This window comes from Miniopterus schreibersii (assembly GCF_964146895.1).
Source record: "Miniopterus schreibersii genome assembly, chromosome: 16".
Classification (NCBI taxonomy): Eukaryota; Metazoa; Chordata; class Mammalia; order Chiroptera; family Miniopteridae; genus Miniopterus; species Miniopterus schreibersii.
The window spans coordinates 23,423,610-23,445,332 of record NC_138116.1 but is presented as its reverse complement, the minus strand read 5'-3'; the positions used below and the strand labels follow the sequence as shown (position 1 = coordinate 23,445,332).

General features: G+C 52.9%; 3 protein-coding genes across 5 annotated transcripts in view; 1 reads left to right on the top strand and 2 right to left on the bottom strand.

The window, feature by feature from the left end:
* Positions 1 to 1,711: 1,711 nt before the first annotated feature.
* On the bottom strand, positions 1,712 to 7,493 carry RND2 (Rho family GTPase 2). The gene is made up of 5 exons (XM_081161969.1): positions 7,251 to 7,493; positions 6,671 to 6,758; positions 5,800 to 5,909; positions 4,980 to 5,114; positions 1,712 to 4,756 (listed from the first exon to the last, which is right to left on the bottom strand). Exons 1-5 carry the CDS (start codon positions 7,350 to 7,352, stop codon positions 4,502 to 4,504), a joined length of 690 nt encoding a protein of 229 aa, XP_081018095.1. The 5' UTR covers positions 7,353 to 7,493; the 3' UTR covers positions 1,712 to 4,501.
* A 1,572-nt stretch (positions 7,494 to 9,065) lies between these two features.
* Positions 9,066 to 21,723, top strand: part of VAT1 (vesicle amine transport 1) — a 26,959-nt gene continuing 14,301 nt past the window's right edge. The window contains exons 1-6 of one of the 3 annotated variants that reach the window (XM_081115606.1): positions 9,066 to 9,564; positions 12,363 to 12,570; positions 12,969 to 13,139; positions 13,233 to 13,322; positions 13,930 to 14,171; positions 14,329 to 15,906. In XM_081115606.1, the coding sequence (XP_080971732.1) occupies positions 9,160 to 9,564; positions 12,363 to 12,570; positions 12,969 to 13,139; positions 13,233 to 13,322; positions 13,930 to 14,171; positions 14,329 to 14,412 (1,200 nt within the window). In that variant the 5' untranslated portion in view covers positions 9,066 to 9,159 and the 3' untranslated portion in view covers positions 14,413 to 15,906. Of the gene's footprint in view, positions 9,565 to 12,362; positions 12,571 to 12,968; positions 13,140 to 13,232; positions 13,323 to 13,929; positions 14,172 to 14,328; positions 15,907 to 21,723 lie in introns of those variants that run through there. The other 2 variants (XM_081115605.1, XM_081115607.1) reach the window with 2 other exon arrangements.
* The window catches only part of IFI35 (interferon induced protein 35), a 9,769-nt gene continuing 3,502 nt past the window's right edge, over positions 15,457 to 21,723 (bottom strand). The window contains exons 2-7 of the mRNA XM_081115608.1: positions 17,814 to 17,930; positions 17,288 to 17,435; positions 17,109 to 17,215; positions 16,822 to 17,008; positions 16,620 to 16,726; positions 15,457 to 16,404 (exon numbers count right to left, since the gene is read on the bottom strand). Coding sequence (XP_080971734.1) covers positions 16,213 to 16,404; positions 16,620 to 16,726; positions 16,822 to 17,008; positions 17,109 to 17,215; positions 17,288 to 17,435; positions 17,814 to 17,930 — 858 coding nt within the window. The 3' untranslated portion in view covers positions 15,457 to 16,212. The remainder of the gene's footprint in view (positions 16,405 to 16,619; positions 16,727 to 16,821; positions 17,009 to 17,108; positions 17,216 to 17,287; positions 17,436 to 17,813; positions 17,931 to 21,723) is intronic.

Below are 21,723 nucleotides of genomic sequence, written 5' to 3'. Positions count from 1 at the left end.
AGGTAGGTAGGTATTCTTAGAGACAAGGAGGCTCAGAGAGGTTGGGTAACTTGCACTAGAGCACCCAGCTGCTAAGTGGTAGCTTACTGATCCACCTCACACCCTGGCACAGGAGCTAAAGAGGGTAAGAGACCTGCTGATTCCAGGTTTGGGGGAGGCACAACCTCTCTGAAGGAGGCCACTGCTTTGTTGCTCCCCCTAGGCAGCTCCTGCCTCGCACACTGCCCCCCCAACCCTCTTTACCCTCAGGTTCCCACCTTCCTCTGGGCCCCTTCTGCTCACTGGTGAAATCTCACAAATGCAAGCTTATGCCCCTGGGGGGCTGGGGAGATGGCAATCAAGACAAACCCAGTCCCAGACCTCAGAGGTATCCCTCCTGCTGACACCCCCTCCCAGTTTCCTGTCTGCTCCTCCCCTCTGTGGGTCAAGCTTGCCAGCATCTGCGTCTGTCTCATTGTGCTCTGGGGGAAGGGGAGAGCCGGGGTGTGAGTGGGTGTCTATGTGCATGAACATAAGGCCTCCGGGTTCATTCTGACACTGAATGAAAAACTCACCAATTATTCGTCCAATCTCATTAATATGCAGACAGACATCTGTTATTTAGGAGTCAACAGCAGAGGCATTTTCTTGGGGGGAGGAGCACTTATGTACATGTCCCTCTTGTCTCTCTGGCTCCTGGGAGGTAGCTGCTTGGGAATCACCCCACAGCCTGGACCTGGAGCCTCCCCCTTTCTGACTCTCACCCCCAAACCTTCAGGAGAGGGAACAGGGGATTGACTAGAGAGATGGAGGGAGGCCTGGGAACTCAGTAGGGCGAAGGCTGGAGAGGGGCTGTAGTGTGTAGAAGAAAGTCTTTTGTTAGCAGAGAGGGAAGTGGGGATACTTTAGAAGAGCTGAACCCCTTTCCTGGGGAAGAGAGTGTGGAGTTGGTGGAGAGAGCTGTGCCAGGATTGATGGTGCCCACTGGCAACCTCAGACATGACCCCTTCCTCCTACCTCCCTCAGCCTTCAGGCTGAGGGTGTCTGCCGTGGGGTCACCATGGCAACGTGGAGTCCTCACCCAGAGACTTCAGAAAAGGTAATGGGGGCATTTAGAGAAATGGGGACCTCAGTCTTTGGAGTCACTATAGCCCTCTCTAGTCCTTAGGATAGCAAGACACAGCCACCTGCCCTTCGTGTGTTTTGCCTTCTTCCAGCCTTGGAATCCCTAGCTCAGGAAGCCCTCTCCAAGAAGCCCTTCCTGATTCCCTCAGGCCCAGCTCAGCAGCACTGGATATCTAAGTGGTCAAGAATAAAGGTTGACTTCAGCTCAGCCCTCTTTAAAGGGTCAAACAGTTCTTCTACATCCTTTCTCCTCTGAATCTTCCTCAACAACACGAGGTAGATGTGGTGACCAGCTCCCTTTTTCCAGGTGTGAAAACTGAGGTTCAGACAGGTGCAGGGACTTGCCAAAGGCTCCCTAGGGAGGGAGGGGAAGAGCTGGGACCCAGGCCCTCAATCCCTGCCTCCCATTCTTAAGCTCTTTACATGACTGTGCCTGCTGGGAAGGCTGGAGTCACAAGGAGATGACCCTCTGTCAGCTGAAGCATTTCAGGGGTTAGACCAAGTCCCTGCCCCTGCCCCTGCCCCAGTCTCAACCCCAGCCCTTTCTTCCCCCTCCTCCCTCCTGGGCAGGCTGACTGCTGAGGTTAAGAAACACTGGAAGCATCACAGAGTGATTAGTTGTTTATTTCATTAAATGATTAACGAGGCTACATTGTTTCCCAAACGGGTGTCTAATTTGTGGGGGAAACAGCTGCAGAGGAGGAAGCTGAGTCTGACTCTTGGAATTGGGGTAGGGGGTAGGTTCCCTCCCTCCAGCCTGCAGAGGCTTTGAAGGTCAAGGCACTGCCTCATTCCCTCCTCCCACCTACTGGGCTCCTCAGCCCAGAGGTACAGCCCCTCCCTAGAAATAAAACGTCTGGCAACCCAGACCTGCAGAGGGGACCAAAATCTGTTGCCAGTGGTATTGGAAATGTATTAAACTTTGGGGGCTCCTCCAGCTGATTTATCTTCCTAATTATGTTTGCTTTAGGCGGATATTGAAATGCGTTTGCATTCCCCGAGCGCAGCAGGAGAGGGAGGTTGGGAGAAGAAAGGGACACAAACACTGCACTTTGGCAGCTACAGGCTTGAGCCTGCTTTGTACCAAGTCCAAAGTGGAAGAGAAGCTACAAGGCCCAAAATCCCAAGTTGATGGTATGGCAGTTCTCTGGAGGGGGAGGGGGGGAGTCAGTCCTCTGGGATCAGACTGAGAGATGGACCTGGGAGCCCCAGCCCTTTCTGGAACCCTCAACCCAGGATTTAGGGTCCTTGAGGAGGGTCTCAGAGTCAGCCTCTAACCAGGTCACAGTCTGAGAGGGTGGGGTGCCCCATGCCCTTGAAACTGTCCCAGAATCTTTGAGGAGATTGGTTGAGATGGACCAGGACAGTGTCCAGGAGGAGAGGGAGGGAAAAGAGTATCGGATGAGCCAGGAGTGTGTGGGGACTTCTCTTCCACTCAAGGCATAGGGAAAGGAGAAGCTATTTTAAATGATACGCCTCAGAATCAAGTCCCCCACCCCCCATCACCTCATCCAGATAACCATCTATCCAAAACCCAAATCTGGCCACTTCATTCTCTGCTTGAAATCCCTCCTCACATCCTCAGAAGGAAGTCCTGGTTCCTTTGTGGGCCCTGCAGTGGCCTTAATGTACCTTCCCAGCCTTGTCTTCTGCCCTTCTGGCCATGGCAGCCCCAACAGTGCCATGTTGTTTCTCACCTCCATGTGTTCGCACATCCTCTACCCTCTGTCCCGAGTGCCCTTCCTACCCCCTTCCTGCCTGGCGAACTCCTCTTCAACCCTCAGGACCTGGCTCAGAGGACTGGCTCCTGAGGCTGTAAGGAACTCCCACAGCCAAGGCACTGTCATACCTGGGGCACCTCTTTTTTCTAATGGGCTGGTCCCCCAGAGCAAAGAGACTGGTCCTTTCAGCCTCCCAAGCCAGTGTCTGGCACACAGTTTGTGTTCAGTACATATTTGCTGAATGAATGAGGGAGGGATGGGCTGTGATTTAGGGGAGGAATCCCAGCAGATGGGAGGGTAAGGTCTGTGTTCTCTCTCAGAGTATGTCTGGAAGAACCGTCTGGGGCTGGGGGAGGGGAGGGCCAGGGATGGTTCCTGGGGGAGAATGTCACCGAAAAGAGGCCAGTGGGACCAGAGCCAGGGAGGGAATACAGGACAATGTGAAACCAGACTCCGGAGAAAACAGACCAGCACTGTCTTTCCTGACAACAAGTGCTCCAGCCAGCCCCTCCACCAGCTTTCCTTCTCTAGGGGATTGGGGAGGGGGGGGTGGCCCTAAACTCAGCTGATCTCCCTCCAAAATCATCAAAGAGCTCAGGATGGAAAGAGGGTGAGAACTCCTGCTCCCCCTCTGAGGAGACCCCAGAACCAAACCTCTGTCCCCTTGGGAAACTTCCCTCAGCAGAGGGTCAGCTTCTGTAATGTGGGGGTTTTTGATACAGTCCCCACCCCCACAACTCCCAGGGCACCAGCAGACTCCAAGGCGAGGGTGTATGGAGGTGGTAAGCAAAGGGCCTGGACCACTTCAGCAGGACCCTTCCCACACTAGCAGGGGGCCCCAGCTGGGCTGAGTAATGAATTGCACATCAGTCCACTTTAAAACCCCCTGATGGCTTTAGGATCGTCTGGCTCATTAACTGATATGAAAATTCCCAAGATATCTCACTTCCCCACCTCTGGCTCCTAGAAGGACACTGCTGATCCAAACCGTGACCTCCTCTGCTGCTTCTGTGAGCATAGACAGGAAAGTTCTTCCTAAAGTCTAACTTTTCCTCCTGCTGCTAGAGATTGGTAGACTGGTTTTTTAGAAAGCAACAAAACTAAAGCCACAGCCGTTTTCCATGGACACGGGCTTTATTTGGGGACTGTTGGGGGAAGAGAGGGAGAAGCTAGGACTGGTGGGTATGTGGGGGGAGGGGCTTCTCAACTCGATTTTTAATTTAGTGCATGTTGCCTGGAGGTTAGGATGAGTGAGAACAGCTGTAGAAGTGAGAGGAGAAGAAAAGGAAAGGTCGTGGAATGGACACTTTCCTTAGGGAAGGAAGCCAGGATCAAGATATGGGAACTGGAGGCGGGGAGGGAAGGCACCCTTCACATGCTGAGACTCAACCAAGGTCACTGCTCGATGGCAGTTTCTCTAAGCCCCCTGCCCCATCCCAGCTCCTGGCCCAGATGCCTGCCCTGCTAGCTCCCTCAACTTCCTGTGGAGAGGAGGGGGGTGAGGATGCTGGGAATGGTGGCACCCTCTGCCTCTGGGTCCCTTGCCCAGGAGAATTGCTCACTCAGCCTGCCCTGAAGTTCCAGCCAGAGGCAGGAGGTCAGGAAGCCAGGGTGCAGGCAGGGGAACAACTGTGCCCTTCACCACCCCTCTTGACACTCTGCCCCTCGCCGGCTCCTCACATGAGGTTGCAACTCTTGGCTCGATCCTTGTGTATCTCGCCTTCATTCCCGCTCCCCCGGTCTGGCCTTCCCGCCAGCTGAGTGGATCGCTGCAGTCCCCGGCGTGAGTCAGTACGGCGCAGCTGCCTATGGCCACGGCCAAGGGAGGCCACTGTGGCCACGTGGAAGACATCCCTGACGCTGCGCTCAGAGGACCTGGAGGAGCACTCCACGTAGGACACGGCCCCCACCTGCTTGGCCAGCACAGTGCCCTGGAAGGATGGAGCGCATGAAGGAAGTTATGAGGCCTAGCTTGCAGCTTCAGCAAGGCGCAGAGAGGCTGAGGGCTGGGGGAGGGAGGAGGTCAAGGGATCAAATCAGAGGTTAGAGGCCAAGACAATGGATGAATAAAATAGGGTGTTTTCAAATCAGAGACTCAGAGGGTCAGAAGTGGGAGATTTAGGCTGGGATGAGGTCAAAGGTCAAGGGTCCCACCTGTTCATGTGTAACTGGGATAAGCCTCTGCTTGGACAGCTCCCTCAGTGTGGCCAGGTCAGTCCGCATGTCCAGTTTACAGCCAACCAGCACAACCTTGGCATTGGGGCAAAACTCCTGAGTCTCCCCTTGCCACTATTTGGGGAAAGAAAGTAGAGTTAAGGGTGAACCATGCTCCACACCAGGAGGCCACCCTTTATCAGAGCATGCAGAAACCAACACCCCTCTGGACTCCTGTGTGAGCAAGCAGGTGGGATGGTGGGCTTGAGCTGAAAGCGGAGATGGGGTGTGGGAGAGGGGGAAGGGGGAGAGGGCTGGGGGAGGGCTGGAAGGTCTGCACTCTGCTTCTAATTCAGGGGCCATGAAGCGCCTGCCAGCCTGGAGCCTTCCCATTCTGACCCCCTTTCCCAAGTTTGCTCCTGGGAACAGACAAATCCAGCCCTCCCCTCCCCCACCTGGGAACTGGGGCTGCCTTAGCTGACTTCTGTCCTTTCACCATAGGCTTTTCTCATGGAAATAGGGGCCTGGAGAGGACACCACAGGGGTTTCCTGAGCTCCCAGAGCAGCATTCTCATCCAGTCCATCTGGGGCTCCCACGGCCAAGGAGATAGGGAGGGTGGCTAAGGAATCTCTTGAGCACCTCTCTCTGCTCTCCCCCATGACCCCCAGATTCCCTACCCAGCTCTGAGGACTGATTTTCAGGAAAGGGGGGTTGGGAGAATGAGAACATCACACACTCTCCAGCTGATGATTCATGTTGTGTCAGGACCATGGTTTCTGGTCTCCCTCAGTCTAGCTTCCTGCTTCCCTAGGCTCCCACCTTCTTGAGGACACTGTCCAGTGTTTCTGGTCGGCTAATGTCGAAGCAGATGAGCACAGCGTCTGAATCAGGATAGGCCAGGGGCCGGACATTATCATAGTAAGAGGAACCTGAGAGAAAACAGAGGGGAGAGGGCAGACCAGGATCCTGAGTGTGTGGAAGGCCTGGAAGGGAATGGGGGACCTGATGCTAGGATCAGAGAATGGAAAAGAGCAGTTATTAATAACCATCAAAGAGTCTATGTTTCTCCAAGGCGGGGGCAGGCAGAGGGGAGGTTAGATGGCAGAAAACAGTTCGCTACTTCCCTAGGGGTTTCTCTAAAAGTAATTATTCTTCATCTTTTCTGAGTCTGAGAAGCTCATGAAATCAATCGACATTCTCACAAAATTCTGCATGTGCTTTTTGGGCTCTGACAGACATCTTCTAATGACCTCCAGGGTACCAGAGTAAAAATAAAAACCCTCCTCCTTTTTGGAGAAGGGAGAGAGCTCTCCCATTCTCTCGGGACTTGATCTCAGATTTCTATAGTTGAGTCTAGAGAAGTAGTTCCCATACCCAAAGAAATTCTAAATGTCTTTCCTATACCCAGTCCAATCCCCTAAAACACATGTTCCCAAATAAAAAAACATTCCTTCTCAACTTTCCCAGGTAGGCAGAATCCAGCGGAGGGGATTGGATACTGGGCTTTTCTCTTTCAGCATTGGTTTCTATGTATGTCAGCAAGCTCTGCCTTAGTTTCCCTGGCTTTAAGCAGAAAATAGATTTTCCTTCCTCCTAGAATTAGATGGATGGGCTGAGCTGACCTGAAGCCTAAAGGTTTAGCCAGGGAGGAGGGCCTTGGAAGTCAGGGTGACCCCAGGGAGTTGGCTACCTGAAGTGTCCCACATGTTGAGCTCAATGCGACGCTTGTCTATCTCAAAGCTTGCGGTGTAGTTCTCAAACACGGTGGGGACATAACTCTGCAGACAGAGATGGGTCAAGATGAGATCCTCCAGTCCTCACCCCAGACAAATGCCCAACTCATTCCCACACCCCGTCCAGCCCAGCACCTGAACGCAAGTTGGTTTGATGTTGGGCAAAGGGGAGATCCTGGGAGCGGCTGCCTCAGGGAATCTCTGCTAGGCTTCCAGAACCCCTTCTGGCCCTTTCAGCCCCTAGTTCGTCCCCTCTCCGATGCCCAGGACCCCCGACATCCCCCTAGCACCCCCTCTGGGATCCTCTGCTTCCTCCAAACCCCAATCATCTCACCCTGATCCCTAGTTCCTCCCACCCCAATCCTCTGCAGTCCTTCCAGAGCCCCCAACACTCCCTCCCCGCCCCCCCGCCCCGGTCCTCCAAGCCTCTATCTCTTGTCCCTGGTTACCCCAGCACCCATTGCTGTCCGTCCCCCGGGCCCCAGTCACCCATCCCCGCGACCTCAGCTTCCCCCTCCCAAGACGCCGGTCCCTCACCCCAGGGTAGGCGTCCTTGGCGAACACCTGCAGCAGCGCCGTCTTGCCGCACTCCGCGTCCCCCACCACCACGATCTTGCAGCGGCCGCTCTGCCCCTCCATGGTCCCGGCTACGCGCCGGCCCCCCGCGCAGCCCCCCTCCCGGGCCCCGATGCCGCCTCCCCCGCCTCCCCCGCTGCTGCAGCTGCAGCCACTCGGGCCGCCGACACCGGCATCTCGCGGGCCCGCGCCGAGCCCCCACGCGGGGCCGCGGCCCCCCCTCTGCCCCGCCCCCAGCCCGGCGGCCGCGCCCCCGGCCCCGCCTCCCGGTCGCGCAGCCTGGAGGCGGGGCCCAGGGGAGCTGGCCGGGACCCCGGGAAACCTAGGCGGGAGAGCAGGGTTCCAGCGCGCTAGTGGGAGCCAAGGGGCCCCTGCTGGTTTGGGGCAGGCGGAGCTGGGCTATTTGACTGATTTGACTTCCTTGAGGGTGGGGGTGAGGGTAGGGTGGGGGCGGAGCTTGGGCGAAGTTCGGAGGGGTAGGATGGGATCAGCACACTCTTAAGGTTCGGGCCTTTTGCGTGCCCACGCGTGCACTCCGGTGTGCTAGTGCGGACACGCGAGGCGGCAACCACCCACTTCCTGAATAGGAAGACGCTCGAGACGGTAGGGGAAGGAGGGAGTCTTTTGGGTTCAGTCTCCCTCCTCCATGCTCAGGTCCCTGCAGGAAGTCTTGGGATTAGGACGGTGTAGACTCCGTCACCCCAACCAGGAAAATGGTGACGTCATGGCTTTCCGTCCCCATGGCAACGGATGGCCCAGTCTCGGGCTATGGTGACTTAAGGACCGGCATGGACTAACAGGGAGGCAAGAATGAGTCTCTCCAGCCAAGCACAGGGTGAAAAGTTTTGGGGGAGCTGCGTCCTCTGGTGGATATCTCGGGGAGACAGGGGGAGCGAAGAAGCGGCAGATCAAATTGCCCAGAGTGACAGCCCTGCTGGAGCCAGAGACAAGCTCTAGTCATTTCAGGCTTGATCCGAAATCTAACAATAATCGAGCTACTGTTTTGCATTTGTATGACATCTTTTACCTTTTGTTTTATTTATTATTATTTAAAAAATATATCTGTATTGATTTCAGAGAGAGGAAGGGAAAGGGAGAGAGAGCGATAGAAACATCAACGATGAGAGAGTCATTGATAAACTGCCTCCTGCACTGCCTGGCACTGGGGATCAAGCCCGCAACCCGGACATGTGCCCTGACCAGGAATCGATCCGCGACATCCTGGATCCTAGGTGGATGCTCAACCGCTGAGCCATGCCGGCCTGTCATCTTTTACTTTTTAAAAGCCCTTCTTTACATCGGGGACACTCGATTTAATTTTATCTTTACCCTTTACCAAGCAACATCTCCACCATTTCACAGAAGGGAAAATTGAGGCACAGAGTTTTAATCATCAAGAATCAAATGGAAAGTTTTAAAGACTCTATCTCCCTGCTCCAAGTTAGCCACTGATAGACCACGCGGAACGGGTCACTTATGGATAGAATCAGAGCCTGAGGAACAACTTGGTTGGGTTCTGGTCCACAGGTGGCTAGCTCTCCAAATGTCAGCGCAGGTTTGGGGTTCGTCCTTCAAACTGCCCCTTAACATATTTTTTAACTTGCGTAAGGTTTATTATGTAAATTAAATCGCGACCTGCATGACTCCAAGAATGCCCTAGCGTGTGTCTGTACGCAGACATTCCTCGTCCCCACTTTTCACAACCCGGCAGCACCCGCACTGTGGCCCTGGCTCTTTAAGGGGCCCGCCCCTGGGCAGGCGCCCCGCCCCTTCTCAGAGTCCGCAGCGGCGGCTCAGCCGGACTCGCGCTCCGCCCTTCGCAGCTGTACACCCTTCGTCCAGCTGTGTGCGCACGTCGTGAGTCCCAGCCATGTCCGCCGAGAGAGAGGTAGCCGAGGTGGCCACCTTGGTGGCGGCGGCCGAGGCAGGGGCAGTAGAGGAAGCCTCTTCGCCGCCCCCGAATGCCGCAGCAGCGGGCGACGCCCCCGCACCCGCGGCCTCCGAGGGGGCCGCCGCCTCGCAGCCGCGGCTGCGCTCTCTGGTGCTCACTGGCTTTGGCGGCTACGACAAGGTGAAGCTGCAGAGCCGGCCGGCCGCGCCCCCGGCCCCCGGCCCCGGGCAGCTGACGCTGCGCGTCCGGGCCAGTGGGCTCAACTTCGCGGACGTTATGGCCCGGCAGGGGCTTTACGACCGCCTGCCGCAGCTGCCCGTCATTCCGGGCATGGAGGGCGCGGGAGTCGTGACCGCGGTGGGCGAGGGAGTCAACGACCGCAAGGTAAACGGACCAGCCCAGGGCAGGGCTGTGAGGGTAGTGGGGCAGTAGTGGGCGGGCGCCGGGGGTGTGGCAGGGTGGGGCAAACTGGCACCGACCTGGGTAGACGGGCATGGAAGATGTAGGAAAGGAGCCTGGGCTCTGAGGCTCCTGGAAAACTGGATTTATATTTGGGAGTGGGGGGCGAAGACGGAGTTATCGCCCCCTTCCCAACCATGTGTAATTGTGGCCGCCCCCCAGAAGCAGCGGTGGTGGTGGTGGGTGTGTGGGGGGAAACAATAAGGCAACCATGCGCATGCGCGCAATGACCGTACCCCCCCCCCCCCGCGCTCCCCCGACCCTCAATCCCCAGTAAAACCACACTTGTACCCCTGCCCATCAAACACTGCCCGGGTAATTGTGGTCTGTGACCCCAAATGACGGTTGGTGCCTCGTTCCTCAAGGGAGCTTGAGGAGCTATGTAGTCGGAGTTGGGCGGCGGCACAAGGCTGTGCCAGAGCCCTGGTCACATGCAGCCCCGTGGTGTGTGGGGGTGTGAGGCGGCCCCTCCCAGAACAGGGCCTAGAGACGAGACACGCCCATCTTATGGAAGAGAGGGAGCCTGCCACCCCCCACCCCCACCACCGGCCCTAGTCTGATTTTGGTGGGGGCCAGGGGGAGGTTCAGATACAGGGTTGAGATTGGGTCTCTGGATCTTTGTTTTGGACTCTGTCTCCCGTGACTGCAATATCTCCTCCTCCAGTGACTCAGCCATTGGGTTACGGGTTACGGGTTACGACCCCGGTGGCTGCCCTTGGGAACGTCCCAGCGGGCGGAACGTGCGGAAGCCTTTCCTGTGGAGGACCCTCAGAAACCCTGGCTGTGCTTATTTGGACTGGGGTGGGGGGTGTGGCACCGGGAGCAGGTTGGCCCAGCTCTGCCGGTCTGTTTCTCCTCTACATTTATCATTAATCTTGGCCACAACCCTGAACACCGGAGAGTTCAAAATGACCAACTTTTTGGGAGACTTGGGGTGAGTCTTTGCCTGTCATTTGTTTTGGGGTTTCTTTTCAAATCAAGCCCCTGCAAGAGAATCTCCTTAGATGCAGCCTTTCTCTTGCTGGACCTGCTAGTCCTACATCCCAGAGCTGGAATTCTTGGATTATTTGTACATGCAAACATCCTCTTTAAAGGGCCTCTTCCTGGATTCAGCTCTGGCCCCACCCTTTCCACTGACTTCTAAATAATCCCACTCTTGAGAAATCTACTTTTTTTTAAGTGGGGGGAGTTGTAGTTCATGCTGCTGCTGAAGGCCACCCACCTAACCTCTCCTTCCAACACTTTCCACTTGGTAAATACAGGATATCCTGTCCAGGGCAAGAATCTGATTGTAAGAGGCTGGATTCTGTGGGGAGAGCCCTCCCTGCCTCCTGATATCAGGGTTGACCCTGCTCTGTGATGGGCTGAGAGGTAGGCATTAGTGTGGGTAAGTGATGAGCCTTGTTCTAGGCCAGATCTGGGCCTGGTCACCACCCAGAGTGACCACTGCACTTTTCTTAGTCCTCCAGGGTGATTGCCGAGTCTGCCAATCCTGAGTTCTGGGGTGGAATGCTTTCATTCCCCACACTTCATCTCAGATCAGTGCTTGCAGGGAAAGATCCTAGCCTGCCCTCAATTCTCCTTGTCGATGAAATGTGGGGCCTTGAGGACACGAAAAAGGGTGTGTGGCAGAGTCCCATCCCCCTTCCCCATGGATTCCAAATCTCATTAATATACAGCATTCCCAGCATTCCTGGCAGGGACCAAGACAGACCTGGATTATCCCTGAGCAGCACCCACACCTCCCTCTTCACGCTCTTCAGAGAGTGAGGAGAGGCCTTCCTTTCTCCTGAGAATGCCCCCTTTTCCCTGCCCTAAGCGGGAGAGAAGGGTTCTGTTTTGTTTGCTCCCTTTCGTTCCTGAAAGGAGGCTCTCCTACAGGTGACTGAGAGTGAGGAAAATGCCTTTTGCTGGTGGGAGGGATTGTGTGGCTCTCCTTGCCCATCACGCCCCCCCCCCATCTCTGGGTGAAAGTGTCTTCTGGGCCCCCAGTGCTGGCTCAGATACTTTTCCTGAGGGTACACACCCAGCCCTAACTGCTCAGAGATCTTTACCTGTGCTGTGGTATGGACCTTATCACATACTCCCTCTTCCTTCAGTTACTGGAATGGTGACCTCCCCTCCTAGTTACTGTTATTGTCATTATTATTATTCGCTAACAGTACTAAGTGTCTACTAGGTGGCCAACATTTGGCTAAAAAAATGACTAAATACTTTGTCACTTAATCCTCATAACTGCCCTATTTTACTGATAGGAAAACTGGAGCTCAAAAAGGTTAAGTAATTTTCTGTTTGCCCAATGTCTCATCAGTAAACAGTGGAGCCTGTTTTGTTTTGTTTAACAGAAGCAGTTTGATCTGTTCAACAATACTTTATGCTGCCCTAACTGTAAGCTTCTTGCATCAGGAACCTTAAATAATAGTGAAGTCTAATATCTGTAAAATGGAGATAAGGATAGTATCTACCTCAAAGAGCTGGCCTAAGGGTTAATTGTTTACATATAAAGCACTTACAGTAGGTCCTGGACCTTGGGAAGTACTCAATAAAGGTAAGTTGTTACTGTTTTTTATGACATTATTATTATTATTATTATTACCATAACTACTGCTGCTCCTTCTGCTGCTACTTCATTACCAGGAAGAGAGCCTTGTACGTAACAGAAGGTCATAAATTGCCAAAGGATGAATGAATGACTGAATCATACTCTTCTTCCATTCTTCAAGGTAGGGGACCGGGTGATGGTATTGATCCGTTCGGGCATGTGGCAGGAGGAGGTGACTGTGCCCTCAGCCCAGACCTTCCTGATGCCTGAGGCCATGACTTTTGAGGACGCCGCTGCTTTGCTGGTCAATTACATCACAGCATACATGGTCCTCTTTGATTTTGGCAACCTACGGCCTGGGAACAGCGTTTTGGTACACATGGCTGCAGGTGACAGGCCCCTTTCCTTTACCCTCCCTCCTTACCTTACCCAGATTCCCTCCTAGGCCCCTTCTCTGCAGCACGGCTGGACTGTTGTCATGGTAACACCAGGCTGCCTTGGCCTATGGCGCCCAAGGCCTTGGTAGTATTGTTGCCGTGGCAACATTCAGGCACCAGATCCAGCCTGGTGTGCTATCCATAGCAACATGCCCTCTCCCAGCACCCCTTCCTTGCCAGCCACCCTTCGCACAATTCTCAATCACAGAAATTGGACATGAGAGGGGGGCAGAAAGCCTCCAAAAGAGCCCAGGCAAAATGAAAGTGATGGGATCGGTCTTTGAGAGGCAAGAATGAAGTGGTGGCTGGGTGACTCTATATCCCCTCCTTATGAAGGTGTCTTGCTGCAGGGGGTGTGGGTATAGCTGCCTTGCAGCTGTGCCGCACAGTGGAGAATGTGACGGTGTTCGGAACGGCCTCGGCCAGTAAGCACAACGTGCTGAAGGAGAACGGGGTCACATACCCCATTGACTACCACACGACTGACTACGTGGATGAGATCAAGAAGATCTCCCCCAAAGGTAGGGTAGTGTATGGGGTGGCATGGGACAGAGAGGCAGGTCTCCAGACTGGTGATTCTAACGCTGTTCCTGGCTCCCCTCATTCTGTGACAGGCGTGGACATCGTCATGGACCCTCTGGGTGGATCAGATACTGCCAAGGGCTACAACCTCCTTAAACCCATGGGCAAAGTGATCACTTATGGTGAGTCAGTTGGCTGGAATGGAGAGGGAAAGGGGAAGCAGAGTGGGATATAGGGGCCCAGGGCTTTTGAGTGAAGGCAGGGACCCAGGTGCTCTAGGAAGAGTGCCAGAATTAGAATGTTCATTCAGATTGCTGCCTCCTGGGCGCAGCTACTGTCATTTTCTTTCACAACCTTTCATGTGAATCATAGTAAATTTTGTGCTCTTTCTGTGCTCCTGATTGGGGATTATTCCTGATGCAAAATCAACCAGTCTGCCTTCTTCTGTCCTACCTTCCTGGGCTTCTTGGGGTAGCTGCATTTTCATTTTAAAAACTACTTTATATACCTTAAACTAATATAAAATAATATTGAATGTAAACTGTAATTGAAAAATTAAAATTAAAAAACCATTTCAGATAAAAATAAAACATAAAGATTAGAACAATTTTTGAGTTAGAAGGAGCCTTTTTGGACCTGGTGGCCTGCAGATGGGGGATTACCCTGTCACTTCCTGGCACTGCTGTGGATAATTATAAGGGGCCCACAGTGGGCAGATGAACATGGATCCAGACACCTAGGGATGTGCCTGGCACCTGGGTTCACAGGCTGTGTCTCCTTGTCTCTCAGGAATGGCCAGCCTAGTGACAGGCCCCAAGCGGAGCCTGGTGGCCATGGCACGCACATGGTGGAATCAGTTCAGCGTGACAGCTCTGCAGCTGCTGTCGGCCAACCGAGCTGTGTGTGGCTACCACCTGGGCTACCTGGATGGTGAGGTGGAGCTGCTCAATAGGGTGGTGACCCACCTCGTGACTCTGTACAATCAGGGCCACATCAAACCTCACATTGACTCTGTGTGGCCCTTCGAGAAGGTGAGTGTGCTGGCTCTGCAGGGAGGGCCTGGGTAGGACCCTGGAAGCTTGGGGTCACGGGGGTAGGATTCCTGGGAGGAGGGGAGCCGCCTCCTGTAGGCTGAGTCTCTGGAGGGGCTGGATGGCACTGGGAGCAGAGTCTTGCCTTCCTCTTCAGGTGGTGGATGCCATGAGGCAGATGCAGGAGAAGAAGAATGTGGGCAAAGTGCTCCTGGTGCCTGGGCCAGAGAAGGAGAACTAGGACGGGGGCTGGGAGACCCCCAGGACCCGGGAAGAGAGAAGCTGGGAAGCCACGTGACTGCCCCGTACCCTCGCATTTCATCCTTTGTCGTAATGCTCTGCCCTCTCTCCCCCAAAGGTCTGTGGTGATGACCTCCCCCATGCCCTGTTCTTTCTCTTTAGCCAGGGCTGCCCCCTCCCTCCTTCCTGCCCTCTGAAGAGGTTGGGAAGTGACCACTTGGATGTCTGGGCCCTGCCAAGGGGACAGGGAGGGACAGAGGGAGACCGGCTGCTTCCTGCCCCCACCCTTTCCCCGGGCCTGCTGTGCTGCTTTTGTGCCAAGGCTAGCCAATCCCTTCCCGTTCTGTTCTACGTGCTTCCGCCTCTGCCTCATCTCCCCTCCTGCCCCTGCCCCACTACCTTCCCCAAAGAATTGAAATGTCAGCTCAGGATATGGGGCCAATCTGTGTGAGTCCAGCATGTCCCTGTTTCGCCCTAGTGTCCCTTCAACCTGGGCCGACCAGCGCCCACCTCTGAATTCTTTGCCTTGTTGCATGGCCTTGTCTTCTCGTCCCCAACTTCTTAAGCACAACTGGGCTTCGTCCACCTCCAGGTTTTCTGCCACTCTTAACCAAGGTTGCTTCTTACAACAAGGGCAGGAATCACACCTGCTCCCCTAGGTCACAACCCTGTGGGAGGGACACAGAGCACCCCCTTTCCTTCACTGAGTTCTCTGGATCTGTTCTCAGTGCCTTAGCAATGGAAAACCTGTGCTTGTGTATGGGGGTGGGGGTCCCTGTCTCGCACCTCCTTTTCTACCCCTGTACTCCCCAGTGCCTTCCTTGTTCTGGTGGAGCTGGGATTTTGCTGCTCCCCAGTCCCACAACACTGCCAAAAATCTGTGTGTGTGCCAGTGTGGGGGGTGGGGGCAGCCCCGAGCCTCCTGGGTTCCGTGCCATGTCCTGTCTCTCTCTGGGCTCCCATTTCTCTATCAGTGCTTGAGGAAAAAGAGGTGGGGAAGTTTTCTCAGCCTTGCAGATAAGTGTGGCATTTACCAGCCAGAGCTCCGGGAGGCAATGCTGTTTATTCCTTATTCTGGGACCAAAGTAAAAATTAAAGCACATCCCCGTGCTGTCATGGGAGGGCCCCTGCCCCCTGCCCTCTCAGAGCAGGGAGGCATCATTTCAAATTCAGCCCCAAACTTTGTTTACATGGGTGGGGAGATGGAGCAGGGGAGTAAAAAGGGGCAGGGAGGGTGGCGCGGGTTAGGACCTGGGCCCCTGGAACCAAAGTAGGGACTTCCTGGGGTAGGGGTGTAACTCCCTCTGCTCTCTGAGCTGGAATTAGGAAGGGTTATTGCCCCAGCCATTGCCAGTGGGAGGTGGCAGGGAGGGGCTCAGCCTCTTCATTGTCCAAATGAGGCCTAAACGGTGTGAAGTGCGACTTCTGCTTTTGTGTACCCCACCCCATTACCGAAGCTGCCTTTGTGTTTGTGTCAATAAAAAGCCAAACCCTGGGTCCTGGATATTGCCTCTGAGAGCTGAGGGAAGGTGAGCTGGTGAAAGGCTAGTGCTGATAATGGAAGGTTAGGGTTTCTGCCCTGTCCCCGGCCTCCTTCAAGACCCAAATCAAGTTTCCTTTCATGAAATGAAATGAGGAAGAAGATCACGCCATGCAGGCACTTTTACTGTTCTGGGGCAGTGTTTCACAAGTCAGAGGCCTGCCCTCTGTTGACTACCATGATGTCGCTCATCCGCATGCACCCAACCCCAGCCCACTTTGAGAACCTTGGCAGAGAGGTGGAGGGTGATGAGACAGGCTCCTAGCTCGACTGGGTGGTGAAGACCGCCAGGCCTCGCTTTCCTGGCGGCACGACTGTCAGGGCCTCCACCTCCCCTCCCCCACGGGTGGGCTTCTGGAAGTGGATCTGCAGGACATCCTGCAGCTCCGGGCCATCCAGGACATCGGGAATATTGAGCACCAGCACTGACTGGGGCACTGGCTGGGACTTGATCTGGAAAAGAAGTCCAGAGATGAGCAAGGGCTCATGAGAGTCAGGGGCTGGGGGCAGAGGTTAGAGCAGGTAGTACCCATGGGAGTATGGGAGGGGCAAGAGGCTGGTAGTGGGTAGGTCACTGGGATTTGTGGGTTTGTATCCTTTCTTGGGCAAGCTTCTGGCAGGCAGGCAGGCTACCTGGCCCAGCCCCCATTCTCCACCTTTTTACTTACCTCTGCCTTCTGAATCTCTCCGCTCATATAGGGAGAGACTTTCAGAGGGAACTGCTGTCCACCCAATGGCACTGTGAACTGGCCAATCCGGCACAGGTTCTGTGCCACTGCAGGGACAGGAAGGGGTAGACCTTTAGCATCAAGAGCTTTTCTCCTCCGGGGCCTGATGTATCTGCCCTAATCTCCCTGGTAGGGCCCTTACCTTCATCCTTAGCAAAGCCCAGCATGACACCCCCATGCAGCAGCTCCCGTGTCTCCACATCACCACCCCCGTTCTTGCTCTTGCCAAAGAAGATCTCCAGCTTGTCCAGCAGCTCCTCCTCACTCAGCTTTAGCCCAGCAGGAAACCCACTGACCAGCACTCTGTGGCTACTCATTTGGCTGGACACCTAGGGGTAGATAAGGAGTGGTTCCAGGCACAGTCCAACTCCCTAGTGCCCAGGTGCATGGCACCCCCTGCATGTCCCAAAGACGCTGCTATTCTATCACCTGGATGGTTGTCACTACAGGTAGCTCCAAGGGTTGGACCTGCACCCGCAGCCGGCACTCTTCCATGTCAATCTCATGCTCCTTTTGTTGTAGCACCTGCTTGGCCACTGGGTGGGGAGAGCAGGATCAGTACTGGGAAGCCTCCCAGCCTCCCTCCCAAGGTTTCCCAGAGAGCTCACCTTTGGGGTCATCAAAGGTGATTAGAGCAGAGCCTCCGGGTAGAGGGTAACAGATCTGCAGGTTGGAAACCAAAGACTTGGGCATTTCCATGCTCTGCTGAGTGTGTCCTCGGAACACTACAGGGACTTCAGGCACTGGAAATGGGACCTGGAGATGGGGAGAGGAGGCTGATGTAGCCTTCAAGGGTGGGAGAGCTCCCCACTCCCTCCTAGGAGGAAAATGTCCCCAGTTCCATGTGATTAACACTGCATGCAAGGGATGAATACATTTATTATTGGAAGAAGAGCTGAATAAATGATTGGATGAAAGCAGGTCAAGCCTGTTCTGGCACTTTACATACAAGATCTTAGTTTGTCCTCACACAAGCCTGTGAGAGAAGTAGCTTTACTTTACAGATGAGAAAACAGATTCAGAGAGTTCAAGTAACATACTCTAGGTCACACAGCAAGGAAGTGGCAGAGCCAGGAGTGAAACTAAGAACTCTCCAGCTCTTTCTACCAAGCCACACCCATTCTCCCAGCTTACCTCTACTTGGGGGGAGTTCCTGAGCTCCCTTTTCAGCTGCTGCAGTTCTTGCAGCCTCATCTTTAGTACAGCCTGCTCCTCCAGAAGGGTGTGGAATAGGTTCCCTCTGAAGAGTGCCTATTAGAGCAGAGGGGAACAACCAGATATCCACTGGCCTTTCCAGACAATGAATGATCCCAGGGGAAGGGGGTTCCTACTCTGGACTATCCAGGAGCAGAATTGATGCTCAGCCCAATAACAGCCCAACCCCTTTACTGGGCCTTGGGCTGGTCCTGGTCCCCTCTACTCAAGATTTGGTGGCCTCAGACACTCTGAAGGGCTGGAACCTTTGCAGCAGCTATGGCTGGTTTATTATTGAGACCTAGAGTTTAACAAACACTGATTGAGCTCCTGCTGTGAGGTGCTGGGTACGGACACAAGGCAGTGAAAGACCAGGGTTTAGCCCTCAGGCTTGTTACAAAACAGAACCCAAGACTGTGCACAATCACATGACTGACTGTGAAGGACAGCAGGAGTTTGGAGGAGGGACAGTCGCAAAGAGGTTAACACAGCTAGGGAGACCCCCAGGAGGAATGGGTGCTGAGAGTTGCAAAATGTCATAATACTATTAGCTCACACATATTAAGCATTAACATGTCAGGCATTGTGCCACGCCATTTATTTTTTCAAATGATAAGAGAAAGTTTATTTAGAAAGTTCCAGAGGTAGTAGAAGTGAGCCAGGGGGCTGCATAGGCTCAGGAAACAAGTTACAGAGGCAGAAGAAGGGTCGTTGGAGCTTAGGAGAGAAAGGCGAAGGTAACTCGCCCAGAGGGAAGGAGAGGAGGAAGGGAAAGCACAGGCGTGCTCCTGAGAGGCAGGGCACCTGTGCTAAGCCATTTATACAGATTATATCACTCAGTTCTTCCAGCAACGCTCTTGTCCTTATATCCTTATTTTACAGATGAGGAAACCTGAAGCTCAGAGAGGTCAGTGACTTGCCTGAAGTAATTCAGCCCTAGGCAGTCTGACTCCACACTGCTAATTTCTGCTTTACAGTGAAGAAATCAAGCCCAGAGTTGGGGAGTAATTTACCCCACATCTCCCAGCTTGTCCCTTGACTGCCACTCTTTTCATTGTTCCAAGCAGCCTTTCAGGCTGAGTGTAATTTGGAGCAGGTCCAGAGAGAGGGCTGACAACCCAGGCAGGGGAATGACACCAGGGATATGAATAAATGCACCTTTGTTTGTGGGTTGGAGCAGATGTTAGCTGGCATAGTTCACCCTGTGGTTGGGAAGCCTGAAAATAAGGTCAGCCAGAGTCTAAGTGTAAGCTCACTTGGGGTGACAGGACTCTGTCCTGGCCTTCTCTGTATCTCCGATGCTCAGCAGAGTTCCTGGTACAAAACAGGCATTCGGCAAATATGTGTTGAATGAATGAATGAAGTGAATGAATAATAGGACGGAAGCATATTACAGAGGGCATTAAAGACATTCAGTGAGTTCACTCTTATTTTAAGCAGGAAAACCAGGGCTTGAATAATGCAGGTTTATGAAAAGTGAGAAAGGTACCTCATTGTTTATATTTCTGTAAACAAGGGGTTGTAAACTCAGTGCCAGTTAGATGACATCAATGAGTCAAGGGAGCCAGTATAGTATGACAGGGAGTGGTGGGGGCTCTGACAAACTGGAGAGAGCATATCCCCTCTAAAGTGGCAACCTCGCCCGGCTGGCATGGCTCAGCAGTTGAGCATCAACCTAGAATCCAGGAGTTCGAGGTTCAATTCCGGTCAGGGCACATGCCCAGGTTGCAGGCTCAATCCCCAGTCGGGGACGTGCAGGAGGCAGCCGATCAATGACTCTCATCATTGATGTTTCTATCTCTCTCCCTCTCCCCTCCTCTCTCTGAAATCAATAAAGATATATTTAAAAAAATTTAAAAAAAAGTAAAGTGGCAACCTCTTTTTAGCTCTAACCAAGTTTTTTCACATGGTAATGTGGTTCCAGTATCCTGTATCTCCCCATTTTTAAGGGAAATCAGAAATCTGGATTTTTATTTGAAAAAGATGGCTTGTTGTAAAAAATATATGAAAAATAAAATACATTAGTGGGCTGGATTCAGTCCATCCTCTTTTTACTTCTGCTTTAAATCTTGATCCAATTATACATAATTGAGAATCTAGTAATTGGCAATGCTATTTAATAAATAGCTTAGACCGTAGCCGGTTTGCTCAGTGGTTAGAGTGTTGGCCTGCACTCTGAAGGATTCCGGGTTCAATTCTAGCCAAAGGCACGTACCTCGGTTGCAGGCTTGGCCCCAGTCTGGGCACGTGTGGGAGTCCACCAATTGACATGTCTCTTTCACATAGATGTCTGTCTCTCTCTCTCTCTCCCTCTCTCTCTCCCTCTCTCTCTCCCTTCCTCCCTCCTTGAAAAAGAAATGGAAAAAAAAAATCTTCTGGTGAGGATTAAAAAATATATATATATAAAAATAAATAAAAATAGCTTAATAAAAATAAAGAATAGCTTTATAAATAGAGTATTTTAAAGAAAAATTCAAGCAGGGGAGTTTAGATGTGATATCAGCAGGAAATGGGGAACTAGTGAAGATTTCTGAAAGGGGGAGTGAGGTGATGGATGTGGTGTTTAAAAGAGATCCTGACAATGTTGCCAGGATGAGCTGGGGCAGGAACTGTAGCGTGAGGGGAAACAAACCCAGGCTCTGTGACTCTAGTTCCTACCCATGTGACAGGAGCTGACCTGGGCCTCTAGCAGGAGGCAACAAAGGAGCACATGCGGATGAGTACATTTCACGAGGAAAAGCTCCCAGACTCTGTGGATGTTTGTATTAAGGAGACAGAGGGAATGAAGCGGAGAGATGATGTCAGGTTGCAGACCCGGGTGCCCCAGAGTTTGGTATAATGCCATTGATCTAGAGGGCAAGGAAAGAGAGCCAGGCCTAAATGCCAGGCAAAGTTGGATTCTATCTCATTTAACTATCACAAAACTGTCCCCTGTCTCCAACTCCCAACTGAAACTTGTCTCTACAGCACTCTCTTAAGGGTAACACAGGCCAATTGTAGTCACTTAACTTGAATTCAACTATACAGGCTATTTATTTATACAAGATAACAACATGGTCTCTAAATGTAAGCCATGCCCTGGTCAGTGTGGCTCAGTTGGTTCAGCATCGTCCTGTGCACCAAAAGATCGCTGGTTTGATTCCCGGTCAGGGCACATGCCCTGGTTTTGGGATCAATCCTCGATAGGGGTGTGCAGGAGGCAGCTGATGGATGTCTCTCTCTCACATCAGATGTTTCTCTCTTGCTTTCTCTCTCTTCTTCTCTAAAATCAATAAAAACATATCTAAAAATAAATGCAATTCACTGTCCATCTGGTGCTCAACTGAAAAAACTTGCAATCCAATCTATATTGAGCTCATTGAGAGACTGTAAATTCTGGATACTTTTGGGGTAAGTTCATGATTTAAAGTTAATTTTGACTACATACATTCTTCCGCCCTACTTGCTGAGTTTAGAACCTCACCACCCTGTAAAACCTCATGATAAAACCTCATGCTATCTATGTTCATCTCGGGAGTATTAGGAGGCAGTTTAGCATGACAGTTAAGAGCACAAACTCTGGGGCCAAACCTCTGGGGTTTGTACATCAGCTCCTTTTACTACTGCAAGTTTTTAAACTCTCTGTGCCCTGGTTTCCTCACCTGTAAAATGGGCATAATAGTAGTTTCCACCTGTTTTTACTTTTTTTAATCATCCTAGGATAAGTTTTTATTGATTTTAGAGAGAGAGGAAGGGGGAGAAAGAGAGAGAGAAACATCGATCGGTTGCCTCTTGTACCTGCCTGGACTGGGGATCGAACCCACAACCTAGGTATGTGCCCTGACTGGGAATTGAACCCACAACCTTTTGG